The 23,590-nt window shown below is 39.0% G+C and overlaps 1 protein-coding gene and 1 pseudogene across 1 annotated transcript; both read right to left on the reverse strand.

The window, feature by feature from the left end:
• Positions 1-1,894: 1,894 nt before the first annotated feature.
• On the reverse strand, positions 1,895-4,785 carry LOC147886983 (eukaryotic initiation factor 4A-15-like). The gene is made up of 4 exons (XM_087394098.1): positions 4,628-4,785; positions 4,233-4,339; positions 3,708-4,138; positions 1,895-3,515 (listed from the first exon to the last, which is right to left on the reverse strand). The coding sequence occupies exons 1-4, from the start codon at positions 4,693-4,695 to the stop codon at positions 2,880-2,882; spliced, it is 1,242 nt and encodes a 413-aa protein (XP_087250224.1). The 5' UTR covers positions 4,696-4,785; the 3' UTR covers positions 1,895-2,879.
• A 7,780-nt stretch (positions 4,786-12,565) lies between these two features.
• Positions 12,566-13,345, reverse strand: LOC147886984 (uncharacterized; annotated as a pseudogene).
• Between the last annotated feature and the right edge of the window lie 10,245 nt (positions 13,346-23,590).

A 23,590-nucleotide genomic window follows, 5' to 3' on the forward strand; every position in this document is an offset into this window, starting at 1 on the left:
CTACTTAAATGTCTAACTTATTATGTACAAAGCCTTTCTGATGCTAATAACTGGAGGATTTTTTTGTCATACATGAATAATTTGCAGCCATTTGCGACAACATAACTAGCATAGTTTTGTTGGAAGATGAGGTACTTTTCTTGGTTACCACATTTTATGTTGGCGCACATAATTTTTAGAGCATACTGATAAAGGTTAAACAAGGATTGCATCACATTGCTACAATGATCCCCCACAGGGATGCATACTCGTGTTGCAAGGCTTGATTGCGGGTAAAATACCCTGCAAACTTCCAGGGTGTAGAGCTAAACTGTGGCAATTTTTACACACTTTTCAATGGTCAACAAATACTTTTCTTTCTGGTGATTTTAATAATCCACCAAATTTCCATGAAATACATCGCATCACGAAAACTTAGAATGGGATGAAATGTTTGCTGCAACATGTGAAATGTGGATTGACCATACTTTATGCCTAGTGTGGATGCACTACTTTGCAACGACCATTGTTAACATTCCTCTACCTAATCACAAACTTATACATCATAGAATGGTTGTGGATCATCATATAAGGATGTGGACACAAAAAGTCAAAACTTTTATACAAGATCTTCATATCAAACTCTCATCAATTTGAGATGAAGGGCATAGTTGATACGCTAATCAAATCATTGAACACTCGTATACACACACATCACTTAATATAATAGACAATTTCTATCAAGCTTCATGTAGTTTCAATTACATTGAAGACTACTCAACTACATCCTCTTTGTACATGCTTGAGCTGCCCAATATGATTCAAATTATCATTATCATTTCTTGGGGACGAGCATTTTTTAAGCGAAACCTTTTGAGCATTGAAAAAAAAAAGCTTCCAACTATGCAAAAATATGACAAAAATGGAGTGACAAAAAGCATCGTTTTACTTAGAAATATGCAAAGTATTATAGCAATGCCTATTTTACATATGAATCTTTCCGTGAATCTTTGAGAATGATGAGAACATGTAGAGTAGACTTCTCTATGAAAATTTCCTAATGATCATTCTTACAACCTCTCTCAACCTATCTTCGAGAAAAGATTTCTCTAAAGAAAACTCATTGAAGCAAACCATTTGAAATAGTTTCGCTAACAAAACCCCTTTGAAGTAAGTCTTCCAAGGAGAGCACTTTTAAAAGTAACAACTTTCACATCCAATGTCCAAATATAGTCATTCAACCACTCAAATTAATCGAAACATCCCATTTGAACATATCTCTAAAGTTATATTTTAAAAAATATTACATATATAGTATTAAACATTACATGTATTTTATGAGATTAATATATAAGTCCAAGTTAGTACTTATTTATAGTAATTTAAACTTCTTTAGACACATGTTCATAAATATCTTGTTATTAATACTATAAAAACACTAGAAAGATATTACCATATGATATAAATGTGTTTAATAAGTAATTATTTTACATATAATATTATTACATCGAGTGATTATGAAAGATGTTTATTAAGAATTATTTTTTAACACTTTTTCTAAATAATAAGAGTACAAAGGAATGTCTATGAGTAAGAAGATTTATGTTATGTAAAGATGAATGAGCTACTAGTGTGTATATTTTTATGATAAAGAGATCTAATTCTAGTGAAAATAAAAGTGTAAAAAACATGTTTCTTAAAGAAATACTACTTTTAAAATCTCTTAAAAAACACACTCGGATAAATCTGCTCATAGGTTTTTGCTCGTAAAATTGACACATCCTCATTTCCTGGCTTTTGCGTCTTAAGTGATAAGAACAGATTGAGACGTATCCTCATGAGACATGATTGACAGACCTAACTTACACATTGTTGGGCGTAGAATCCTTTGTTCCCAAATAATGAACAATTTACATTTCTTTTTCAACAGCTTGCTCAAAGATATAAAAAATGTATATGAATATGAAAAGAAAAAGTATTCTGCTCCAAACTATGCAAGGAATTCAAAAGCATCAGCTCGCCAACTTCCTCTTAGCACTAGTTGTATCAGTTAAATGATTCACATCAATATCATGACGTGTTGAATTTTTAGCTGTACAGCTATGTCACAGGCTGACCACACTTATGTTGCACACATAAGTCCTGACACATGCTTTTGTTCAAAAGCCATCCTAGGGTTGAACACTGGAGAGCCTTATTCATACTTTCATAAGACTACAATATATCCCCAAAAGCATGTAGTACAACCCTCAGATTCCCATATCATCCAGTCATGGAATCAGTCCCAGATAGAGCCCCCACATAAAAATCAGGACATGCACTACTCAGTTGCAATACCTGCTTTACGACCATCATGTCAAAAGCCAATCTCAAAAAGATAAGTAGAAGAGTACCATGCAGCTTGATGTTATGAAATATTGGCTAGGACCCCACTCTCATTTGGCAAGCTATTCCTAATACTTCCTAAATAAAGAGCAAAGTTATGTATCACATACAAGACCTTGCCTTCACACATAGAATTGAAAATTCCAATCTGCAAAACACTTCACGGTCAGAATACTACTGTTCGGCTCAAAGCCCGACTGTTGAGCAACATGCCTCGCAAAAGATGAAAGCCTTACCTCCCCCCCGCCCCTCCCTCCTTCCTTCCCTTTTCTAAGGGGTGCAGAAGCCTTCTCCCATCGTAGCTGGGAGATCTCTTGTATATACTTGGTTGACAAAAAGTATCACTCTCTACTCTGCTAACTGTCTAAAATACTCACATTATACAGCTATGTGCAGAAGCCTTCTCCCATTGTAGCTGGGAGATCTCTTGTATATACTTGGTTGACAAAAAATATCACTCTCTACTCTGCCAACTGTCTAAAATACTCACATTATACAGCTACGTATCTTCAAAATTAAATCAGGTCAGCCACATTGGAAGGCAGCTCCTCAATGACCACATTGTAGAACCGTTGAATGTCTTGAAGCATCCTCTCATCGTCCCTGGTGATAAAATTTATAGCAACACCTTTCCTCCCAAAGCGTCCACTTCGCCCGATCCGATGCAGATAGTTCTCTGGCTGAGTGGGCAAATCAAAATTGATAACAAGTGAAACTTGCTGAACATCAATGCCACGAGCCAGAAGGTCTGTTGTGATCAGGACTCTTGAAGACCCAGACCTAAACTCACGCATGATGATATCACGGGTGTTCTGATCCATGTCACCGTGGGTCGCTGAGACTGTATGGTCACGCGCTCGCATTTTGTCAGTAAGCCAGTCAACTTTCCTTCTGGTGTTCACAAATATAACACTCTGAGTAATGGCAACCGTCTCATACAGGTCACAGAGGGTTTCCAATTTCCATTCCTCCCTTTCAACATTAACATAAAACTGTTTGATACCCTCCAAAGTTAATTCATCCCTCTTGACGAGAATTTTTACAGGCTTACTCATGAATTTCCTCGTTATCTCCAATGCTTCTGGAGGCATGGTAGCAGAGAACAAACCCACCTGCAGTTGTTGGGGAAGGAACTGAAAAATGTCATAGATCTGCACAAAGCAAATGTAATGAAGTTAAAAATGGTATCAAAACTTCTCCAAGAGTATCATGCTATGTTCTACAGCAATTCAAGCACCATTACAAGAATTGACCTAACATTCTTTCCTCCTCGATCTGCATAGTTGAAACCATCCTAACCACTGATTACTTTGTCTAAGGAAATTGATAGAGAAGCTTTTTACCTGGTCCTTAAAACCTCGGGAAAGCATCTCATCAGCTTCATCGAGAACAAAAATGCGTATGTAACTCGGCCTAAGTGAGCCTCGGCGAAGCATGTCATATACACGGCCTGGGGTGCCCACAACCACGTGCACCCCACTCTGCAGAATCCGAATATCCTCCCTCACACTAGTACCACCCACGCAAGCATGCACCTTCACATTTAGATAATCACCAAGAGCCCGCATAACCTTCTCAATCTGCTGGGCAAGCTCACGGGTGGGGGCTAGTACAAGTGCCTGACACTCGAACATACTGTAGTCCAGCTGCTGCAGTATTCCCGAGCAAAATGTGGCAGTTTTGCCAGTGCCAGACTGCGCCTGCTGGATGACGTCCAAACCTTTGCAAAAGGGTACAATCCCCCTCTGCTGTATGGCAGAGGGCTTTTCAAAACCTGAGGTGGAACAAACACAAACGGACTCAGAATCCCATCTCACGTAGGAAAAAACAAAAGTTGAAAACGTCCTCAGGTGCAAAGATTCACAAACCGTATGCATAAATGCCTCTAAGAAGATTTTCCTGGAGACCCATTTCGTCAAAAGATTCGCAAACCTCGTCCCACGTCGAGAACACTTCATCCCCGTCCTGCGATAACCTGTGCAAAGAGGAATCCAGCAAGAACGACGTCAGCTGACTGCACAGTTCAAACGCCTGTATCCTAGATCAATATCTTAGAGTTCATGCAAACGCTGAAAAATTAGGGGTCTAAATCCTAATATGCCCTTCTTATCCCCGTTCTCTCGTTCTCTCTATTTACCATTCGCCACTGAACTCCTGACTTCAAGCCAGCGCGACAGGGAAGAAAAAGCCGAGCCGTAAACCTCAAGAAGCCCCGAGACACTTCTGCTATCTAACGATTGTTGACAAAGAGAAGGCGACTCACACTTGATCCATTTTGGAGTCATATTGCCGCGCATCGAAGACTGATGCCTCGGGACCGTAGCCAGCCATAGAAGATGATCACTGGGAAGAAAGCGAGAACGCGATGGGGCTTTTAAAGGAAGATGGTTCCTCTCTTCAAGAGGCTTTATTACACAAAAGCGAACAAGAGAAGCTTTTCAGAATAATGACACGTCACAGCCGCCAGGTCATCAACGAGAAGCCCAACTTTGCTAGCTTGAAATTGAACATGAATCCTAGCACTTTATAAAAAATTTAAAGAAAAAATGCGATATATGAGTAAAAGTATGGACATGAGATGCGACACAAGGTCCGTTAGGACCCGATCCTCTGTGCAAATTTCAAGGGTGGTGATTTATTTTTGATTTTGCGATGTCCATATTTTGAAAGTTGTAGCCCAACATATCCATGAATAAGACGACGCTTACAAGAGCTCATAACAACAATTGATCCTTGTTGCACTTTATACAATATTGTACATGGACTATAACCATATGAATAAAGGTGTTGTTATCCTTCAATCAGACATGCAGCTTAGCTTCCCTTGCTCCATCGCATCGAGACATTCATTCTTAATTTCAATTGTTTAAAACCTTCTACACAATATTAACTCTCCCTATGAAATATCTTTTGCACCTTTAATATTGAGAATGTCGAACAGAGAGATTCATATGGATACTCTAGGTGACTTCAAAAGACTTTATTGTGTTTGCAACCTACTTTCCACGAACTACAATACAATCTTAAATAAGAACATATTGCTTTTGGCTTTATAGATTGAAATGTGGCGCTTTATCTTTGAGACTCTCTCTCTCTCTCTCTCTCTCTCTCTCACACACACACACACACACACACACACAAAATATACATATGTACGTACATACATGCATGCATGCATACATACATACATACATACATACATACATACATACATACATACATACATACATATATATATATATATATATATATATATATATATATATTGTTCAGCACGTCTATAAATATGATGCCCCTTTGTTGGATTATTGTTCGCAAATCATAGCATTTAACTTTTTTTTGCCAATGTAATTGCTTAATCAAGCTAGTCATCTGTATTCAGTTTTTGAAGACCCATCTATCTCTAATCAACTTGCTTGTGGAGGTCAACACAAGATATGACATTCAAGACATCAAATTCTTTCTTGTGCATGTGCTTGATTGAACAAACTTGAGTGTCAATTAATATCAATATCTTTCGACCAATCAGTGATGCCTATCCAAGATAGCTAGTCTTAGCCTTTTGTAGGTTGTGCTAAGGTTGTTAAGCTTCTCACCTACTAGAGTTGTTGCTCCGTGCATCATTAGTGAAAGGTATAGTACCAAGTGGATCATTGTGCCTCCAATGAATGCGTTTTATGTGTCACAAGTGGAATAGGTGGAGCAAAATGTGGTGGTTGCCAAAAAAAACTTGCTTCAAAACTCGCTCAAAAAGCTCGCTTCTTGCCCATGTTACAAAGAATATAGAGTTTCCAAGTTGATGTATCATTGCAAAGAATTTCTTCTTTAACTTCTATTTGTAGTCTATTGATGTTTGCAAAGCTTCAAAATCTTTGAATCCTATCCTTGAGTTCATTAACTAGTTGATGTTTGTATCTTTCTTTTGCTTTAAGTTGCTTTCCTTGTAATTGCTCTTTTTGTAGATGCACCCAAGTGGATGATAAAACTTTTGAGATCATTGTTTTCACCGTCTTGAAGAAGAGATTCTCACAGTTTGTTTCAAATCTTTTTTCTTTGTCCATAAGCTCCACTTTGTGGTTATTGGTAAGTTTGGTTACATAAGTGATGGTACTCTGAGCAGGATTCCAAAGAATAGTGTTGCCAATGACAGCTCTTCACAAAAGACATCTTTCAATAGGCTAATTGGGGAATATCCTTTCGATGGTGCAAGATGTGTGATTAAGTCATTGTAGTCAATGAATTGTTGTAATGCATACAAACCATGGAGCAATGTGTCTATCTGAAGGTCATCATCGTAGTTAGGGTTGTTGATATGCTCCATAGGTGTGCCATCTAGATGTTCATTCTCTTGCAACAAAGTAATGTGGTTAATCCATGCATCCTCAAGGATTACATTTTTCTCTCTACAAAGCGGTGTCATAAAAAGTTCCTAGAGTTCTTTCATTGTCAGCAATGGTTGAACAACTCCTCTCATGTTGCAATGCTTATATGCCACTCGTTACTTGATGCCTTTTAGATGGATGCTTCATCAATTTAAAATTTCAACTATACTTGTTGTGCCTTTTGCACGTTTGCCATCACATTAATTATGTCTCCATGCAATCCATATTGTCCCTCATAATTCAACTCTCAAATTTGGGTGAATGGAATTCATATAGAAACTATGCATGCTTCAATTGGATTAAGCTTTCTATCGTATTTGGTCAATCTATTCATTCAAAATCTTGAGCTTGCAAAGAGGTTTGGTACTTTTCCTACATTGAAGAGCTAGGCACATCTCTTGCATGCATTGGACTAGGATCTCACTGTCCAAAATTAAGTGGTGATCAATTTGTTTCAACACTTTTAAAGGTAATAACAGGGGTACCATTATATGCATCAACAACCTCATTGGTTTTTGAAGCCTAAAGGCCTTATGACAAGGGAGGGGTTTTGTGGGAATTTGTATTTCCCATATGTTGAAAGGGGTTTATTGGGGAATTTGGTGGGAAATTCACCTATGTGGCAGATTGTAATTTCCCACCTTTCCCCCTAGCATTTGACCTTGGTATATTTGTGGGAAAAGAGTGAGGGCCTCCTCCTTATGACATGCAAAGATGTCCACATCATAGGAATGTCTAGAAATGGTGGTAAATATTATTGTTCCCAATTTCCCACCATATCATTACCCCTTAAGGCTTCTAAAACCTTTGTGTCTAGGCCTATATTTAAATGAGGTCTTTTGAGGAGTAATAGGAGAAGTAGACAGCCCTTTTGTAGGAAACTTCTCAAAATATAAAGGAAAATATTAGAGTCTAGCACATTAGTGCTCTATCCTAGAGGGAGTCAATTGGTGACTTTGGCAACTGCTGTATTCTCTCCAGGGAAAAGTAGATACAAAACAGCTAAGGGATTTAAGGGAGTGGAGGGAAATGGGGATAAAAAATGGCTAAGGGATTCAAGGGAGCTACCTATTGGAATGGGGCAATATTTGGATAGATTATGGTTGGGTCAAATAGGTCAATAGGGTCTACAATTGGAAATCGGACCCATGTATATATGCATGGGCAACATGCAGTGGGGAATTTGGAGAATGTCCATTTGGTGATCTTGGATTTAATTATGCCTCCATTTGTGGGCCGTTATCCTTGGCTAATCTTGAGAGATTTGCCGCGATTGATGGACTGTGATGCTTGGCCGCACATCATCCTTCTTCTATATCCTTCATGCTTAATGGTGTAAGTAGTAGTGTTGTGAGCAAGATGTAGTCAATTTTGTATCTTTGTAATACAAGTTATATTGATTTAAGTCAATTGCAACTTTGTAAGTTTTTATTCTCAGAGTTTAGGTTTCTTTATTGCATGTTTGGATTACGTTCTCAAATGAGATCCCCTCTGGCTAGACCAAAATTGGTCACCACCAGGAAAGCTTTTCCCATAAAAATAAGAACTAAGAGATACATTTACTAGGAAAGGAGAGAGAGGTGGCAAGGGTGGAAAAAACACAAGGAGCTAGGAAATGCAACAAGGCAAAAATAAAGCTGCTAGATGGCTGCAGCCTCCCAAAAAAAGGCCCAAAGAAGGGCTGGAACAACATGAAAAGTATGCACCAACACTTCAGAGATCCCCTAGTCCAAAGGCAGCCACTAGGAGAACTCAAAGGATTACCAAAGGTTAGCACAAAGACCCACGGTCTAGGATGAAGCAGGGGAGTCCTATATGTGTTGGATTTTTAGGTCAAATGGTGAAAGGTTGGGCGCTTAAGTGAACACGAGATGGAGAAGGTGGTGGATTTCTACATCATTGAGTTGTCAAATACCAGGTGCACCCAAATGTGTATGCCACAATAGACTGAAATATCACAAAAAACTCAAAGCTCAAAGCATCAAAAGATGCATTTGACTCATGTGCATATATTATGCATCCATATGAGCAAATCTGGCCCAAAAGAAAATGCCAATAAGTGCCAAATGACTCAATCATAAACACTGTCCACTGGCATATGCATCAATTATATCTCATCCAAGAGAGCATAGCACTATCAGTGCATCACCAACAATGTGTCAAAGCTGTCCCTTAGCATAAAATAGCATCTATGTGCAAAGCGTCCATAAAAAAATAGCATCCCACAAGGCAATTTGGGCCTATCAGCGCATCCAACAAGGACCGCAATGCATCCAAATGGCCTATAAATCATCCATTGCAACCCAATGCATACCACGAATGAGCACACAACCAGAGTGATCTGCATAAGGTATGCTCAAGAAATCATAGTCCCACGGTAATGAGCGCTATTGAAAATAGAACCTGAGATGCTTCAAAACATGGGTAATCGGACTCAGCAAGAAAATCTGCAAATATCTCTCTTCTGCCAGAACTCCAAAATCCCAACCGATGAGTGAGAAATGGGAGTCAACACTTATCCACTGCCATGTGGCATAAATCTAAGGTTTCAAAACCTTAGTATGAAAAATGCATAACAGAGAGACGAAATCGAATACACAGAGATTTATAACTCTGAAAATCCTCCACCGAATCACGCAAGAACTGATAGGTAGGGGTTTTTGGGCATCCGAAATGCAATGGGATAGACGGTTTTGGAAACCGTGGTCTCAATCACTGGGTCCAACACACGGACTGAAAAACGTTTTTGGAAACAGAGCTATCTGTAAACTCCACCGGAGTGTGAATGATGAGCAACATAGAAGTTTTAGGACCTCCTGAGTCCACCGGAACTGACAGATCTGCAAATGGTTGCTCCAAACTTGAGTTCCAACACCCGGGCAAAAAACGCAGGAATTGACACAGTGAGTTAGAAATCCAATGAAATGATCCCAGATTCAAGAATGAAGGTGTTTCCAAGCTCCTGAAGTGAAGTGGATACCAAAGCAAGCAATAGTTGCCTCTACAAGTCAATACGGAGTCTCTGTCATCGAACGGAACAGGGAAAAGCTCAAAAAATGACTTTTTCTTTGAAAACTCTTAACAAGCTCTCAAAACCACTTTGCAAAGCCAAAGTGACTTTTCCAAAGGTTCCTCCAAGGTCTCTGCACACTCCGATGCAAGTAAAGTCGCCCACAAAGCTTCCCACAGAGCTTCTCCTTCCTCCCATAGAGCTGCTGAGCTTCCAAGCATTCACGCACGCTCAGCTAGATCACCCGGGCTCTGATACCAGTTGAGAGTGCTCTCAACGGAAGCAAGAACGGAAGAGGGAGAGAGAGAGACAGAGACCCACACAAGTTCTGGTGGGTGTAGAACCACCCTAATCTTCTTTTTCATTCATTTATATATGTCTTTGAGTATTGTACATAACCGGGGTAAAGGCACAGTGACCTTTAACCCCCATAGCTAGTTGTGTCTCCTTTGAGACTTTTGCCATGGAGATGGTATACAACTTTTCCAATGTGACAATGGATGATTTATCATCAAATGGGAGGCTCCACAAGATATTAAACCAATCTTCACCATTTGTTGGTTTGACAATAGAAAAATCTACATATTAACAATACATGCAATCATCACACTCAACTGTATTTTCTGATCATACAATACATGCATATCCCATACTTTGATCATTTTCTAAACAAACATCATATTTACATCCTTTTTTAATATTATGAGTTCTTTCTCAATCTCGAAAAACACTTGAATACTTTAAAAAATCAACTTTATGTTAAGAATCATTAAATTAACCATACCTTGATCATTTTTTGACCATACTTGAGATTCACATACTTTCGAATACTTTTAAGTGCTTTCTCCATATCAGCAACACTCAAATTTGGCTGAAGTTCCTTTAGCTTTGCCTCATAATCTTGCTTGTATAGTGGCTAAAATATATTCCAAAGAAATGAATGAGTATAATGAATTAGTTAGTTCTAATTCAAAAGACATCCATGACAAATGGTATGAAACTTACTGCAAATACCATTCTCCCTAGCATTAGAGATGTCAAGGGATACCAAGTACTTGATCCTTTACTGCTTTTATTTGCCCTATGCTTTTCAAGTGTCTTTTTTTCTTCCTCAGAAAAAAGTAATAAGTACTCATTCTCATCACACGAACGCATTGTCTTCGTCTTGTACAAATAATCCTTGAGATTTGTTTTAATAATTGCTGTTTCATTAAGGCTGAAAAATAAAAAATTATATAGCTTCAAACATATTAAGAATTGTTCACAAAACCCTTAAAAGCTCGAAAAAAGGTAACACATATAAGCAAGAACTTACACTCGCAAATTGAACCTTTGAAGAGCAGCTATTAGCTTCATTTCTGTTTCTTTCTCTGGAGTAATAAAACTTGCTAAAACTCGAATATGCCAAGCCTTTAATGTCTTGAATTTCTCTTCAATTAGAGACATCCATGCAACAGTACGGTGATTCCCCTCCCACACAAAAAACATCTTTCGAGACAAAAATGACCAATCAGCATCATCAACAATCTATGCCTCAAATTTTGCATTTACATCCCTTCAACAAGAATCCCATGATTGTTCAATTTCATCTGCCACCTCGTATGAAACACCATCTGGAAGTGTTGTAGATAAAATAAACATTCCTTTCTATTGAATATATTTTTCTGCCTCTAAAGCTTGATTTAGGCTATCCATATCAGTTCGTAGGCCTCTCACTCTTGTGTTTACAACACAATGACATAATGGGATCAAGGGAGCAATCTTTCCAGGATTGATTACAAGAGATTCAATAACATCCTTCCCCTGGCCAACATCAAGTGCAGTAGGAAACTCTTGCTCAAACTCCTCATCCAGTTGTTTATCCTCTTTCTTTCTCTTCTTAGAAGATTCCTCCACAATTATAGTAGTGTCTTCAAAGTCTTCCATCTCCTTATCCTCTTCAACTCCAATTTCAACCTCTTTTTGAATCTCTAAATTTGGTATAGATTTCACTTGCAAACTTCTCTTGCTATTTGTCCTTCCACCTCTCCTTCCTCCTCGTTCTCCTCTTCCACCTCTCCCCCTCCTCTCAGAAGTTCTTATTTTTACCATCTTGCCAATGTGACACTCAACTGTATTTTCTGATCATACAATACATGCATATCCCATACTTTGATCATTTTCTAAACAAACATCATATTTTACATCCTTTTTTAATATTATGAGTTCTTTCTCAATCTTGAAAAACACTTGAACACTTTAAAAAATCAACTTTATGTTAAGAATCATTAAATTAACCATACCTTGATCATTTTTTGACCATACTTGAGATTCACATACTTTCGAATACTTTTAAGTGCTTTCTCCATATCAGCAACACTCAAATTTGGCTGAAGTTCCTTTAGCTTTGCCTCATAATCTTGCTTGTATAGTGGCTAAAATATATTCCAAAGAAATGAATGAGTATAATGAATTAGTTAGTTCTAATTCAAAAGACATCCATGACAAATGGTATGAAACTTACTGCAAATACCATTCTCCCTAGCATTAGAGATGTCAAGGGATACCAAGTACTTGATCCTTTACTGCTTTTATTTGCCCTATGCTTTTCAAGTGTCTTTTTTTCTTCCTCAGAAAAAAGTAATAAGTACTCATTCTCATCACACGAACACATTGTCTTCGTCTTGTACAAATAATCCTTGAGATTTGTTTTAATAATTGCTGTTTCATTAAGGCTGAAAAATAAAAAATTATATAGCTTCAAACATATTAAGAATTGTTCACAAAACCCTTAAAAGCTCGAAAAAAGGTAACACATATAAGCAAGAACTTACACTCGCAAATTGAACCTTTGAAGAGCAGCTATTAGCTTCATTTCTGTTTCTTTCTCTGGAGTAATAAAACTTGCTAAAACTCGAATATGCCAAGCCTTTGATGTCTTGAATTTCTCTTCAATTAGAGACATCCATGCAACAGTACGGTGATTCCCCTCCCACACAAAAAACATCTTTCGAGACAAAAATGACCAATCAGCATCATCAACAATCTATGCCTCAAATTTTGCATTTACATCCCTTCAACAAGAATCCCATGATTGTTCAATTTCATCTGCCACCTCGTATGAAACACCATCTGGAAGTGTTGTAGATAAAATAAACATTCCTTTCTATTGAATATATTTTTCTGCCTCTAAAGCTTGATTTAGGCTATCCATATCAGTTCGTAGGCCTCTCACTCTTGTGTTTACAACACAATGACATAATGGGATCAAGGGAGCAATCTTTCCAGGATTGATTACAAGAGATTCAATAACATCCTTCCCCTGGCCAACATCAAGTGCAGTAGGAAACTCTTGCTCAAACTCCTCATCCAGTTGTTTATCCTCTTTCTTTCTCTTCTTAGAAGATTCCTCCACAATTATAGTAGTGTCTTCAAAGTCTTCCATCTCCTTATCCTCTTCAACTCCAATTTCAACCTCTTTTTGAATCTCTAAATTTGGTATAGATTTCACTTGCAAACTTCTCTTGCTATTTGTCCTTCCACCTCTCCTTCCTCCTCGTTCTCCTCTTCCACCTCTCCCCCTCCTCTCAGAAGTTCTTATTTTTACCATCTTGCCAATGTGACACTCAACTGTATTTTCTGATCATACAATACATGCATATCCCATACTTTGATCATTTTCTAAACAAACATCATATTTTACATCCTTTTTTAATATTATGAGTTCTTTCTCAATCTTGAAAAACACTTGAACACTTTAAAAAATCAACTTTATGTTAAGAATCATTAAATTAACCATACCTTGATCATTTTTTGACCATACTTGAGATTCACATACTTTCGAATACTTTTAAGTGCTTTCTCCATATCAGCAACACTCAAATTTGGCTGAAGTTCCTTTAGCTTTGCCTCATAATCTTGCTTGTATAGTGGCTAAAATATATTCCAAAGAAATGAATGAGTATAATGAATTAGTTAGTTCTAATTCAAAAGACATCCATGACAAATGGTATGAAACTTACTGCAAATACCATTCTCCCTAGCATTAGAGATGTCAAGGGATACCAAGTACTTGATCCTTTACTGCTTTTATTTGCCCTATGCTTTTCAAGTGTCTTTTTTTCTTCCTCAGAAAAAAGTGATAAGTACTCATTCTCATCACACGAACACATTGTCTTCGTGTTGTACAAATAATCCTTGAGATTTGTTTTAATAATTGCTGTTTCATTAAGGCTGAAAAATAAAAAATATATAGCTTCAAACATATTAAGAATTGTTCACAAAACCCTTAAAAGCTCAAAAAAAGGTAACACATATAAGCAAGAACTCGCACTCACAGATTGAACCTTTGAAGAGCAGCTATTAGCTTCATTTCTGTTTCTTTCTCTGGAGTAATAAAACTTGCTAAAACTCGAATATGCCAAGCCTTTGATGTCTTGAATTTCTCTTCAATTAGAGACATCCATGCAACAGTACGGTGATTCCCCTCCCACACAAAAAACATCTTTCGAGACAAAAATGACCAATCAGCGTCATCAACAATCTATGCCTCAAATTTTGCATTTACATCCCTTCAACAAGAATCTCATGATTGTTCAATTTCATCTGCCACCTCGTATGAAACACCATCTGGAAGTGTTGTAGATAAAATAAACATTCCTTTCTATTGAATATATTTTTCTGCCTCTAAAGCTTGCTTTAGGCTATCCATATCAGTTCGTAGGCCTCTCACTCTTGTGTTTATAACACAATGAAATAATGGGATCAAGGGAGCAATCTTTCCAGGATTGATTACAAGAGATTCAATAACATCCTTCCCTTGGCCAATATCAAGTACAGTAGGAAACTCTTGCTCAAACTCCTCATCCAGTTGTTTATCCTCTTTCTTTCTCTTCTTAGAAGATTCCTCCACAATTATAGTAGTGTCTTCAACGTCTTCCATCTCCTTATCCTCTTCAACTCCAATTTCAACCTCTTTTTGAATCTCTAAATTTGGTATAGATTTCACTTGCAAACTTCTCTTGCTACTTGTCCTTCCACCTCTCCTTCCTCCTCGTTCTCCTCTTCCACCTCTCCCCCTCCTCTCAGAAGTTCTTATTTTTACCATCTTGCCAATGTGACAAAAATGCATTTAAAAAAAGAAGTCATTGCATGGCATAAAATAGATTTACAAGGTCAATTAAGTCCCAGCATTACTTCAATAACATACAAAGAAAGCCCAGGAGTCTTCAAAATAGAAAATACCTGAAGCTTGATCGTGATGCTCCTAATTGAAGCTGAACTTGACGAGATGATGGGGCTTGAGGAAACTAGCTGGACAACAAAAGCATACAAGGAAAAGTTATTAAGCATACAAGAACAAGTTATTAACCACAAAAGCGTACAATATCTCGGATATAATGTGTTGTGTCTCTTAATATATTTCTTCCCTGGTTCTTAGCAAACCTCGCCGCCCCCAACAGAAATTGGTGTTACAAAGTGGTGCGAGGATCAAAATCCAAACAATGACAGATGAATTCTGTGAAAAAATCGGTGAGAACTTATGACATCGTGCGAGCATCAAAATGGAAGCAAAGGTAGATGAATTCCGTTGCAGAAATTGGCGGGCCGGAAAGGTAGGTGCAAGTAGTGATGGAGAAAGCATGAGGCGAGGGAGAAAGGAGCGAGGCGAGGGAGGGAGGGACACAGAGAGGGTACGGAGGCGAGGGAGGGAGGCGAGGCAGAGGGACGGAGGCAAGGCGAGGGAGGGAGGGAGGTGAGCGAGGGAGGGAGCAAGGCAGAGGGACACAGAGAGGGAGGGAGGGAGGCGAGGTGAGGGAGGGAGCGAGGCAGAGGGACAGAGAGGGAGGAAGGAGCGAGGCGAGGGAGGAAGGAGCAAGGCAAGGGAGGGAGGGACACAGAGAGGGTACAGAGGCAAGGGAGGGAGGCGAGGCAGAGGGAGGGAGGGAGGTGAGAGAGGGAGGGAGCGAGGGAGGGAGGCGAGGCAACATGAGGGAGGGAAGGAGGCGATGTGAGGGAGGGAGGGAGCGAGCGAGGCGAGGGAGGAAGGAGCGAGGCAAGGGAGGGAGGGACACGGAGAGGGTACAGAGGCAAGGGAGGGAGGTGAGGCAGAGGGAGGGAGGGAGCGAGGGAGGGAGGCGATTTGACGTGAGGGAGGGAGGCGACGTGAGGGAGGGAGGGAGGGAGGGAGGGAGGCTAAGAATGGAGGGGAGCGTGAGGATTGCAGTAGACAAGGAAGCTAGAGGCCACTTTGTAGAGGCATGCAAGAATGTGAGAAGTTGCAACAGCTGAGGCTGTTATGACATGGACTCATTTCAAAATGGGCAAGCTTTGCATGTGACACACATCACATGCACAATTGTAGAGAAGTTAGGAAGAAGTGGAAGAAGCTACGTGTGATGCAGCCATAAGCAATGAAGTGGATGGATCTTGGAAAGGGATAGGTCGATTGAGAAGAGTAATTAATCACGTAGCAAGGGTGCGATGCAAAATGGCTAGAAGCCAAGGAAGGGATGGAGGAGGAGGAGCAAAAGCTGGAAAGAAAGGGCAAGACGAAGAAGGGAACGTGCGTGCAGAAAAGGTGGCCAGAAGAAGAAAGTGAGTGCGGGCCAAAAAACTTTGTGAGGCGATATGGAGATGGGAGCAACCTTGAGTGTCCTTGAGTAGAGTATGTATACAGTTGTACGAACTCTGTACGAAGAAGAACAAGAAGACGATGACGACAGTTGCTGCAAGTAGAATATCATCACCAGAAGAAGACGACAACGAAGAAGAAGAAGAAGAAGAAGATGATGATGATGATGAGTATATTGAAGAAGATGACGTGAGGGAGGGAGGGAGGGAGGGAGTGAGGGAGCCAACGTGAGGGAGGGAGGGAGGGAGGCAATGTGAGCGAGGGAGGGAGGGAGGTGATGTGAGCAAGGGAGGGAGCGAGGGAGGCGACGTGAGGGAGGGAGGGAGCAAGGGAGGGAGGAAGCGAGGGAGGGAGGGAGACGAGGTGAGGGGGGGAGTGAGACAGAGAGGGAGGTGAGGGAGGGAGGGAGGTGAGGGAGGGAGGGAGGGAGGCAAGCGACGAGGGAGGGAGGCGAGGTGAGGGAGGCGAGCGAGGGAGGGAGCGAGGGAGGGAGGGAGGCGAGGTGAGGGAGGGAGCGAGACAGAGAGGGAGGTGAGGGAGGGAGGGAGGGAGGTAGGGATGTGAGGGAGGGAGCGAGGAGCCAGAGGGATAGATAGAAGGCCAATAGATCCCTTTCGTCGATGAAAGGGGTCTATTGGCCTTTAATTTTCTTAAGGGCTCTCGTGAAAATTAAAGGCCAATAGACCCCTTTCGTCGATGAAAGGGGTCTATTGGCCTTTAATTTTCTTAAGGGCTCTCGTGAAAATTAAAGGCCAATAGACCCCTTTCGTCGACGAATGGGGTCTATTGGCCTTTAATTTTCACATTTGCAAAGCTCAAATAGTAGGATTGATATTTGTAGAAATTGGCATCCCTCTTCCATGATAAAGAACACCTTTGTTAGCAAGGGACTAACACATGTCCTCGACCGACCCAAGTACTTAACCTTGCCTCTTTATTAGCTAGCACTCCTTACCACACAAAAATTCATTTATTTTATCATCTTTATTATTTCAAATCATTACAATCAATGTGTTTATTTTATTCACCATGATGGGACGATATACTGGCTATAGAAATGCTACCAAACCATGATGTTAATAGGAACCATGACTTATAATGATTATCATACGAATTCGATTGCTTATGAGAATGCAGCAATGATGAGTGATCATTTAATTAAACATCATTATTGTGTGAGGTTTATAATTTTTCATAATTGTTTTTGAAAATTATAAAAAATAGAGCCCAATAGATCCCTTTTATCGACATACAATTAAATATCTTTTTGATTAATATTTAATTAATGATAGAGGCCAATAGACCCCTTTTGGAGAAAATTAATGATAGAGGCTAATAGACCCCTTTTGTCGATGAAAGGGGTCTATGGGCCTCTATCTTTCATGAACTATTAATTAAATATAGAGACCAATAGACCCCTTCCATCAATGAAAGGGGTCTATTGGACTCTATCTTTCATCAATTATTAATGAAAGATAGAGGCCAATAGACCCCTTTCATCGACGAAAGGGGTCTATGGGCCTCTATCTTTCATGAACCATTAATTAAATATAGAGGCCAATAGACCCCTTTCATCAATATGGGCCTCTATCTTTCATGAACCATTAATTAAATATAGAGGCCAATAGACCCTTTCGTCAATGAAAGGGGTCTATTAGACTTTATATTTAATTAATTATTAATGAAAGGTAGAGGCCAATAGACCCCTTTCATTGACGAAAGGGGTCTATGGGCCTCTATCTTTCTAGGGGTCTATTGGCCTGTATGTTTAATTAATGGTTCATGAAAGATAGAGGCCCATAGACCCCTTTCATCGACGAAAGGGGTCTATTGGCCTCTACCTTTCATTAATAATTAATTAAATATAGAGGCTAATAGACCCCTTTCGTTGACCAAAGGGGTCTATTGGCCTCTATATTTAATTAATGGTTCATGAAAGATAGAGGCCCATATTGAAGAAAGGGGTCTATTGGCCTCTATATTTAATTAATGGTACATGAAAGATAGAGGCCCATAGACCCCTTTCGTCGATGAAAGGGGTCTATTGGCCTCTACCTTTCATTAATAATTGATGAAAGATAGAGTCCAATAGACCCCTTTCATCGATGAAATAGTCTTTTGATGAAAGGGGTCTATGGGCCTCTATCTTTCATTAATAATTGATGAAAGATAGAGTCCAATAGACCCCTTTCATTGATGAAACAATCTTTTGGCATATTTTTAACATCACAATTTATATTCAAAAGGTTAGAGATGTGCTGACCAACCATTTCTTATTCACCACAATTATAATTTATATCTATCTATCAACTTTAAAATACTTATATCAAATTGTCGGAATGAATATGTAGCAATTATGAAATGTTATTGCTAGCGAGAATGGCTTGCAATAACTCCCATACATGTCAAAGAAAGGTTGGGGATTAAAAGGTCTAAGAGTCCATGGTATTATAGTATTGTTGTTAACAAATGATGGCTAAAATTTACATCATGGTTCAGTACCATTGTCACACTTGTGCTGAATTTCACAAGACCTATCTTACAAAGCTATGAGTATAAACAATGGGCAGTGTGTGCAAAGCATTTGTGAGCAACTTTGCTTGCGGCAGACTCTTGTTTCAAATGAGTTCTTGAAACGAACACTCTGCTCTTGATCTCACCCTTTGGACTTCATCTCATTGAGTTGCACAGCTCAACCATTCCGTTTTAATGGAATCTGTCACAATTCAGAATGAGGATAGATCTTTGCATATGTTTGTCCGCACTTTCGTAGGTAGAGGAGTGTTGTCAGATATGGTGCTTGCTAGCCATTTTCAATTCACACTTGGGTCCATATCTGTCCATCAACACTTTGGTGATAATGGGTCTGATTTGACAATGGAGCTGCAATACGAAGTCCATGACGATGGATACAAAATGTTTCACCTTGATGTGCAGTTTGGTTATATTTTCACCGTGAAGGAAGAAAGATTCAAGCTTGATGACAATGAACTTCAGAAGACTCTAGTGCATGAAAACAAAAAAGATTTCTACTCTGTTTGCAACAAAAATGATGAGGCAAGGAAACATGATTTAGCTAGCAACATTGAGAATGACAAACAACATAGTGTCATTGAGTTTATTATGCAACTACCTATAAAGAACAGATTGCGTGAGGCCTATGAGAAGGTTGAAATGCACGTCACTGTGGATGAGTTGCCTTCTACTTATGATGGTGATGTTTTCTTTGAGTTACCAACTACTTCAATGAAACATCGCACAAAAGGTACGGAGTCAAAATTTGATGGTCGTGTTTGGAGTGATCCTATTACAACAAATATAGTATTTCCTGGTGTGGTTCATAGAAAGGAATGTGGAGGTCACCTTCGTTGTATAAATGCAACTTGTGGTTATAAAAAAAGAATTGGGATAGAGAATGAGACACAATGGGATGGGAGATTGATTAGAGTGGTCCCAGAAAATGTGTCAATTGAATCATATGGCTTCTTATCATGTATACATTGTGGTCATCCACCAATTTGCTTGGAGAGATGTTACTGTGAAATGTTACTCTACATGCCAGAAGGTAGAGATGGTGTGAATCTTACTCGTGCAGTCATATGCCATGGCCATCATAATCATCCCGTTGGAGATGGTTTGACTAGCAGAACAAAGGATGCCATTAAAACCAAAGTTTCTGAAATGTGAGGGCTGGTGGTGCTGTATGCCCTAAAGGGATACACAATATAGTTGTCCAAGATATTATTATGGAAATTTATTGTCTAAAAAAGTGCGAGATGGGATTAAGATGTCGGATGTTGAGCTACAAGATTTGCTAAAACAATGTGAACCTTTGCTCGACAAAAGAAGATAATTACCATAATATTTGTTATTGCATTGGTTTATTAAATTATGTTATTGACAATGAATATTGACCAACTTTATGTCTGTGTATAGATTATCAAGATGGATTGAGGAGGGTCGATGTGACTCTCGACCTGTGTCAGATGGGCTAGATGGAATTTTATACTTGAAAAGACATTGTACATATAATTATTTCCAAAGTGTAGTGTTTCCTGGACAATTGCAACATAGTTCATTCAGCAAGTGTCATGTATTTAAAATGTCTACCGAAGGTTCTGGTTCAGGGGTTGATTGGGTAAATAAAATGAGACCTGGAGGAGAACTGGGTCATTGTTGGGTGTTGTTTGATTTTGTGAAGCGAATGAAAGATTGGACTACCATGGCTTGCCATGTGTATAATCCTTTTATCCAAGAGTTGCAAACAATTGCAACTTGTGACTTCAAGGTGGAAGATACTGATGCACAAATTCTATTTTGGGATACTCTCAACAAAGTAATGGTTTCAGAAGGGTTTGACCATGTTGAATTCAAAGGGTTCATGGCAGATGAGGCCAAGCCAACTGGAGAGATGTACATGCCACTTTCAATGGTGGCCCTGACAATATAATGGAAGGGAAAGAGCGTTCTTGCCTTTTCCATTGGGAGCAAAGTCTTCATTTTCATGCAAAGGCATGTATAAAAGTTGGCAGCCAAGAGGAATTTAAAATCCGATGTAGACACTGGAAGGATGCCTCTACAGAGCAAGCTACAGAAGTCAAAATGAGAAGCCTCAGGGCATGGTGGAATGCAGGCCATGCAAGTGATTCAGACTTGCCATGGCTTGAAACTTGGTTTGCATGGTGGCATGCTAGGATTTCCCATTAGGGCCACTACATTATAGAGGTTGGTTTTGTATTTTTCTTGAATTTTTTTAAATCATGTTTATAATGTAATTTTGCCATTACAATGTGTCTGTAATGCTTGGTTTGCAGAGTATGTTAGATAACGAGAAGTACTTGATACCTCGAACAAATCTAGCAGAGTCTATTCATGGTAGTTGGAGGACTGGATTGAACCATGTCAAATACGTTGGTCTCTACAATGCCTCTATTAGTGACCTCTCAAATGCAATTTTACAAAGCTCTAGATAACGTCTTTTTTGAAGGGCCAGTTCATTGGAAGTGGGCCAAGTCTAGAGACCTTTAAAAATTGATCTTCAAAATTTCGGATTGACATTAGTGCCAAAACAGTTGTTGATCTAACAAGTAATGTTGCAAAGGAAATGGGTGTTGAACAAAAGTATGTTTTCATGATGGAGATGATAAGACTATGGGGAAATTTTGGCTGCAGTAGAGTGGATAGGCGATAGTCTTGTTCTGCCAGCAGTTCTTTCTATGTCCATTGCAACTCAAGCCTCCATTAGCATTGATCAAGCTATCAATAATCTTGTCAATACTACGGGTATTGTGGCTGTAAGTCAAAACAACAAATGGCTTCGAGATAAGATATGCCCTGAACTTTTTGCAAACATACACTAAACTTGACAGAATCAGCTTTGCCTATGTATATCTCCTCTCGTCTTTTGTCTTAACTCTACTAGCATAATACACAGGTCTCATATAACGGGAGTCGTCCCCTTTTGGATGGATCTAGGTGTAGAATGGAACCGAGGAGAAAATAATATCCAAGGATTCATTGGAAGGATTAGAAACACCAAGCACAAACTCAAATATTGCAGGCATGGGTCCCTTTCAGTAGTAGAAATAACACCATAAGGATCCTGCAGAATTGCCACTCTTGATGGTACAAAAATGGATGACTACATTAATAGTGGTACTTAAATGCTATTATGGTCCCTTAACATTGCAAACCTTATAGGCCATCCATCGAATATGAAGTGCATGATGCAAATTGGGCATTACGAAGAGTTCCTGTAACAAGCCAAGTCTATTGCCAGGCTTGGCTTGGACAAGGAGGAAAATGTAACAAGTTTGTCAATATAAAGGATCGTGAAAATCGACGTGGAGTTGTTGCACCATCATTCTTTGGGAGGATTCAAACACCAATTGGAGTGTGCTCCCAAATGATTTGGTTTTGTGGAAATGATGTAACCCACACATGGAAGCCATCAACTAGCATTACAAGTATTCCAGGACCATTACTAGGAAGGTGGAAGGTTGCCAGGTTGATAAGCTCAGGGTTTGTCATATTAGGAGTGTCAACTCTGCCGATGGTGGGTGCAAGTTGTGCTTCACCAATTCAAGCCCATGATGAAACAATAGTATTGCATGAAGATCGACCTCGGCGTCAAGATGGCAAAGCAATCAGATGGCGAAACAAAATCTCCAAAGAAATGGAAAATAGAATTCAGAGGTCATTGGTCATGAAATGCATTGTTAAGGATGCAACAGTCGTGAAGGCCATGGAGCATGCTAAGTTCATTGTTTCTACATAAGGATCAATGCAAAAAGGTATTGAATACAAGGTTGACATTTCTCCATTTCCTCCTTGCAATTGTGAAGACTTCATTGGACAATCATGCAAATTAGATGCCTATATTCCATGCAAACATATTTATTACATCTTCCTTTCATACCTTGGATTGGATAGTAGAAATAATATGTTTGTTCACCAAGCCACCTTGAGTAAAAAAGAGATATTCCAGGCATTGTCCCGCATGCCTTGAGGTTTAGTTTTTGGAGACTGTACTTTCATGATGGTCAATAGAAAATGGAAGGGTTTTTCCATGAGGATTTTGAACCACAAAAATAGTATTTTTTTGAAGACTGAACCTTCATGATATTGAATACAAAATGAAAAGATATTTATAATAATCCTTTTTTCCATGAAGATTTTGAACCATAAGAACAATGTTTTTGGAGCCTTTTGCATTTCTCCTTGTGTAAATTTTTGGTTTGTTTCTCTACTTGTTGATAATTTTGGCAGGACACTTTGTAGGATGATTCTGCAATCACAAAACTTTCAATATGTCTTTTATGTGATAAATCATGTCTTCATTTATAGTGATGTAGCTTGGAAACTTATTTGAAATAACATGAACTCAACACAACTAGTAGCAAAATACCAAACTATGAGTGTAAAATATTGACTTAAAATTTGGCTATATTTGTTACATTTCCTTTTGTGCCTTGGATTGGATATAAGAAATCCTTTTTTCCATAAGTAATTTGAACCACAAGGATAGTGTGCTAATTATTCTCCACTTGATAATTGTGGTAGGACATTTTGAAGGATGATTTTACATCACAAAAGTTTGAACATGTCTTCTATGTGATAAATCATGTCTTCATTTTCATTTGCATAGGTTGAAAACTTATTTGAAATAATATGAACATGTATTGGAACATACAACAAATAACAAAATAGAAAATATTGTGA

This window comes from Dipteris shenzhenensis, chromosome 23, assembly GCF_047967505.1.
Source record: "Dipteris shenzhenensis isolate YYH24624 ecotype China chromosome 23, Dip_SZ_1.0, whole genome shotgun sequence".
NCBI classification, from domain to species: Eukaryota; Viridiplantae; Streptophyta; class Polypodiopsida; order Gleicheniales; family Dipteridaceae; genus Dipteris; species Dipteris shenzhenensis.

Excerpts from the sequence above, each read along its gene's own strand:
- LOC147886983 (XM_087394098.1), bottom strand. The coding sequence starts at position 4,695 with ATGGCTGGCTACGGTCCCGAGGCATCAGTCTTCGATGCGCGGCAATAT. Across the intron at positions 4,340-4,627 it reads GACTCCAAAATGGATCAAGT|GTTATCGCAGGACGGGGATG; the intron begins GTGAGTCGCCTT and ends CTCTTTGCACAG. Across the intron at positions 4,139-4,232 it reads TAGAGGCATTTATGCATACG|GTTTTGAAAAGCCCTCTGCC; the intron begins GTTTGTGAATCT and ends GTTCCACCTCAG.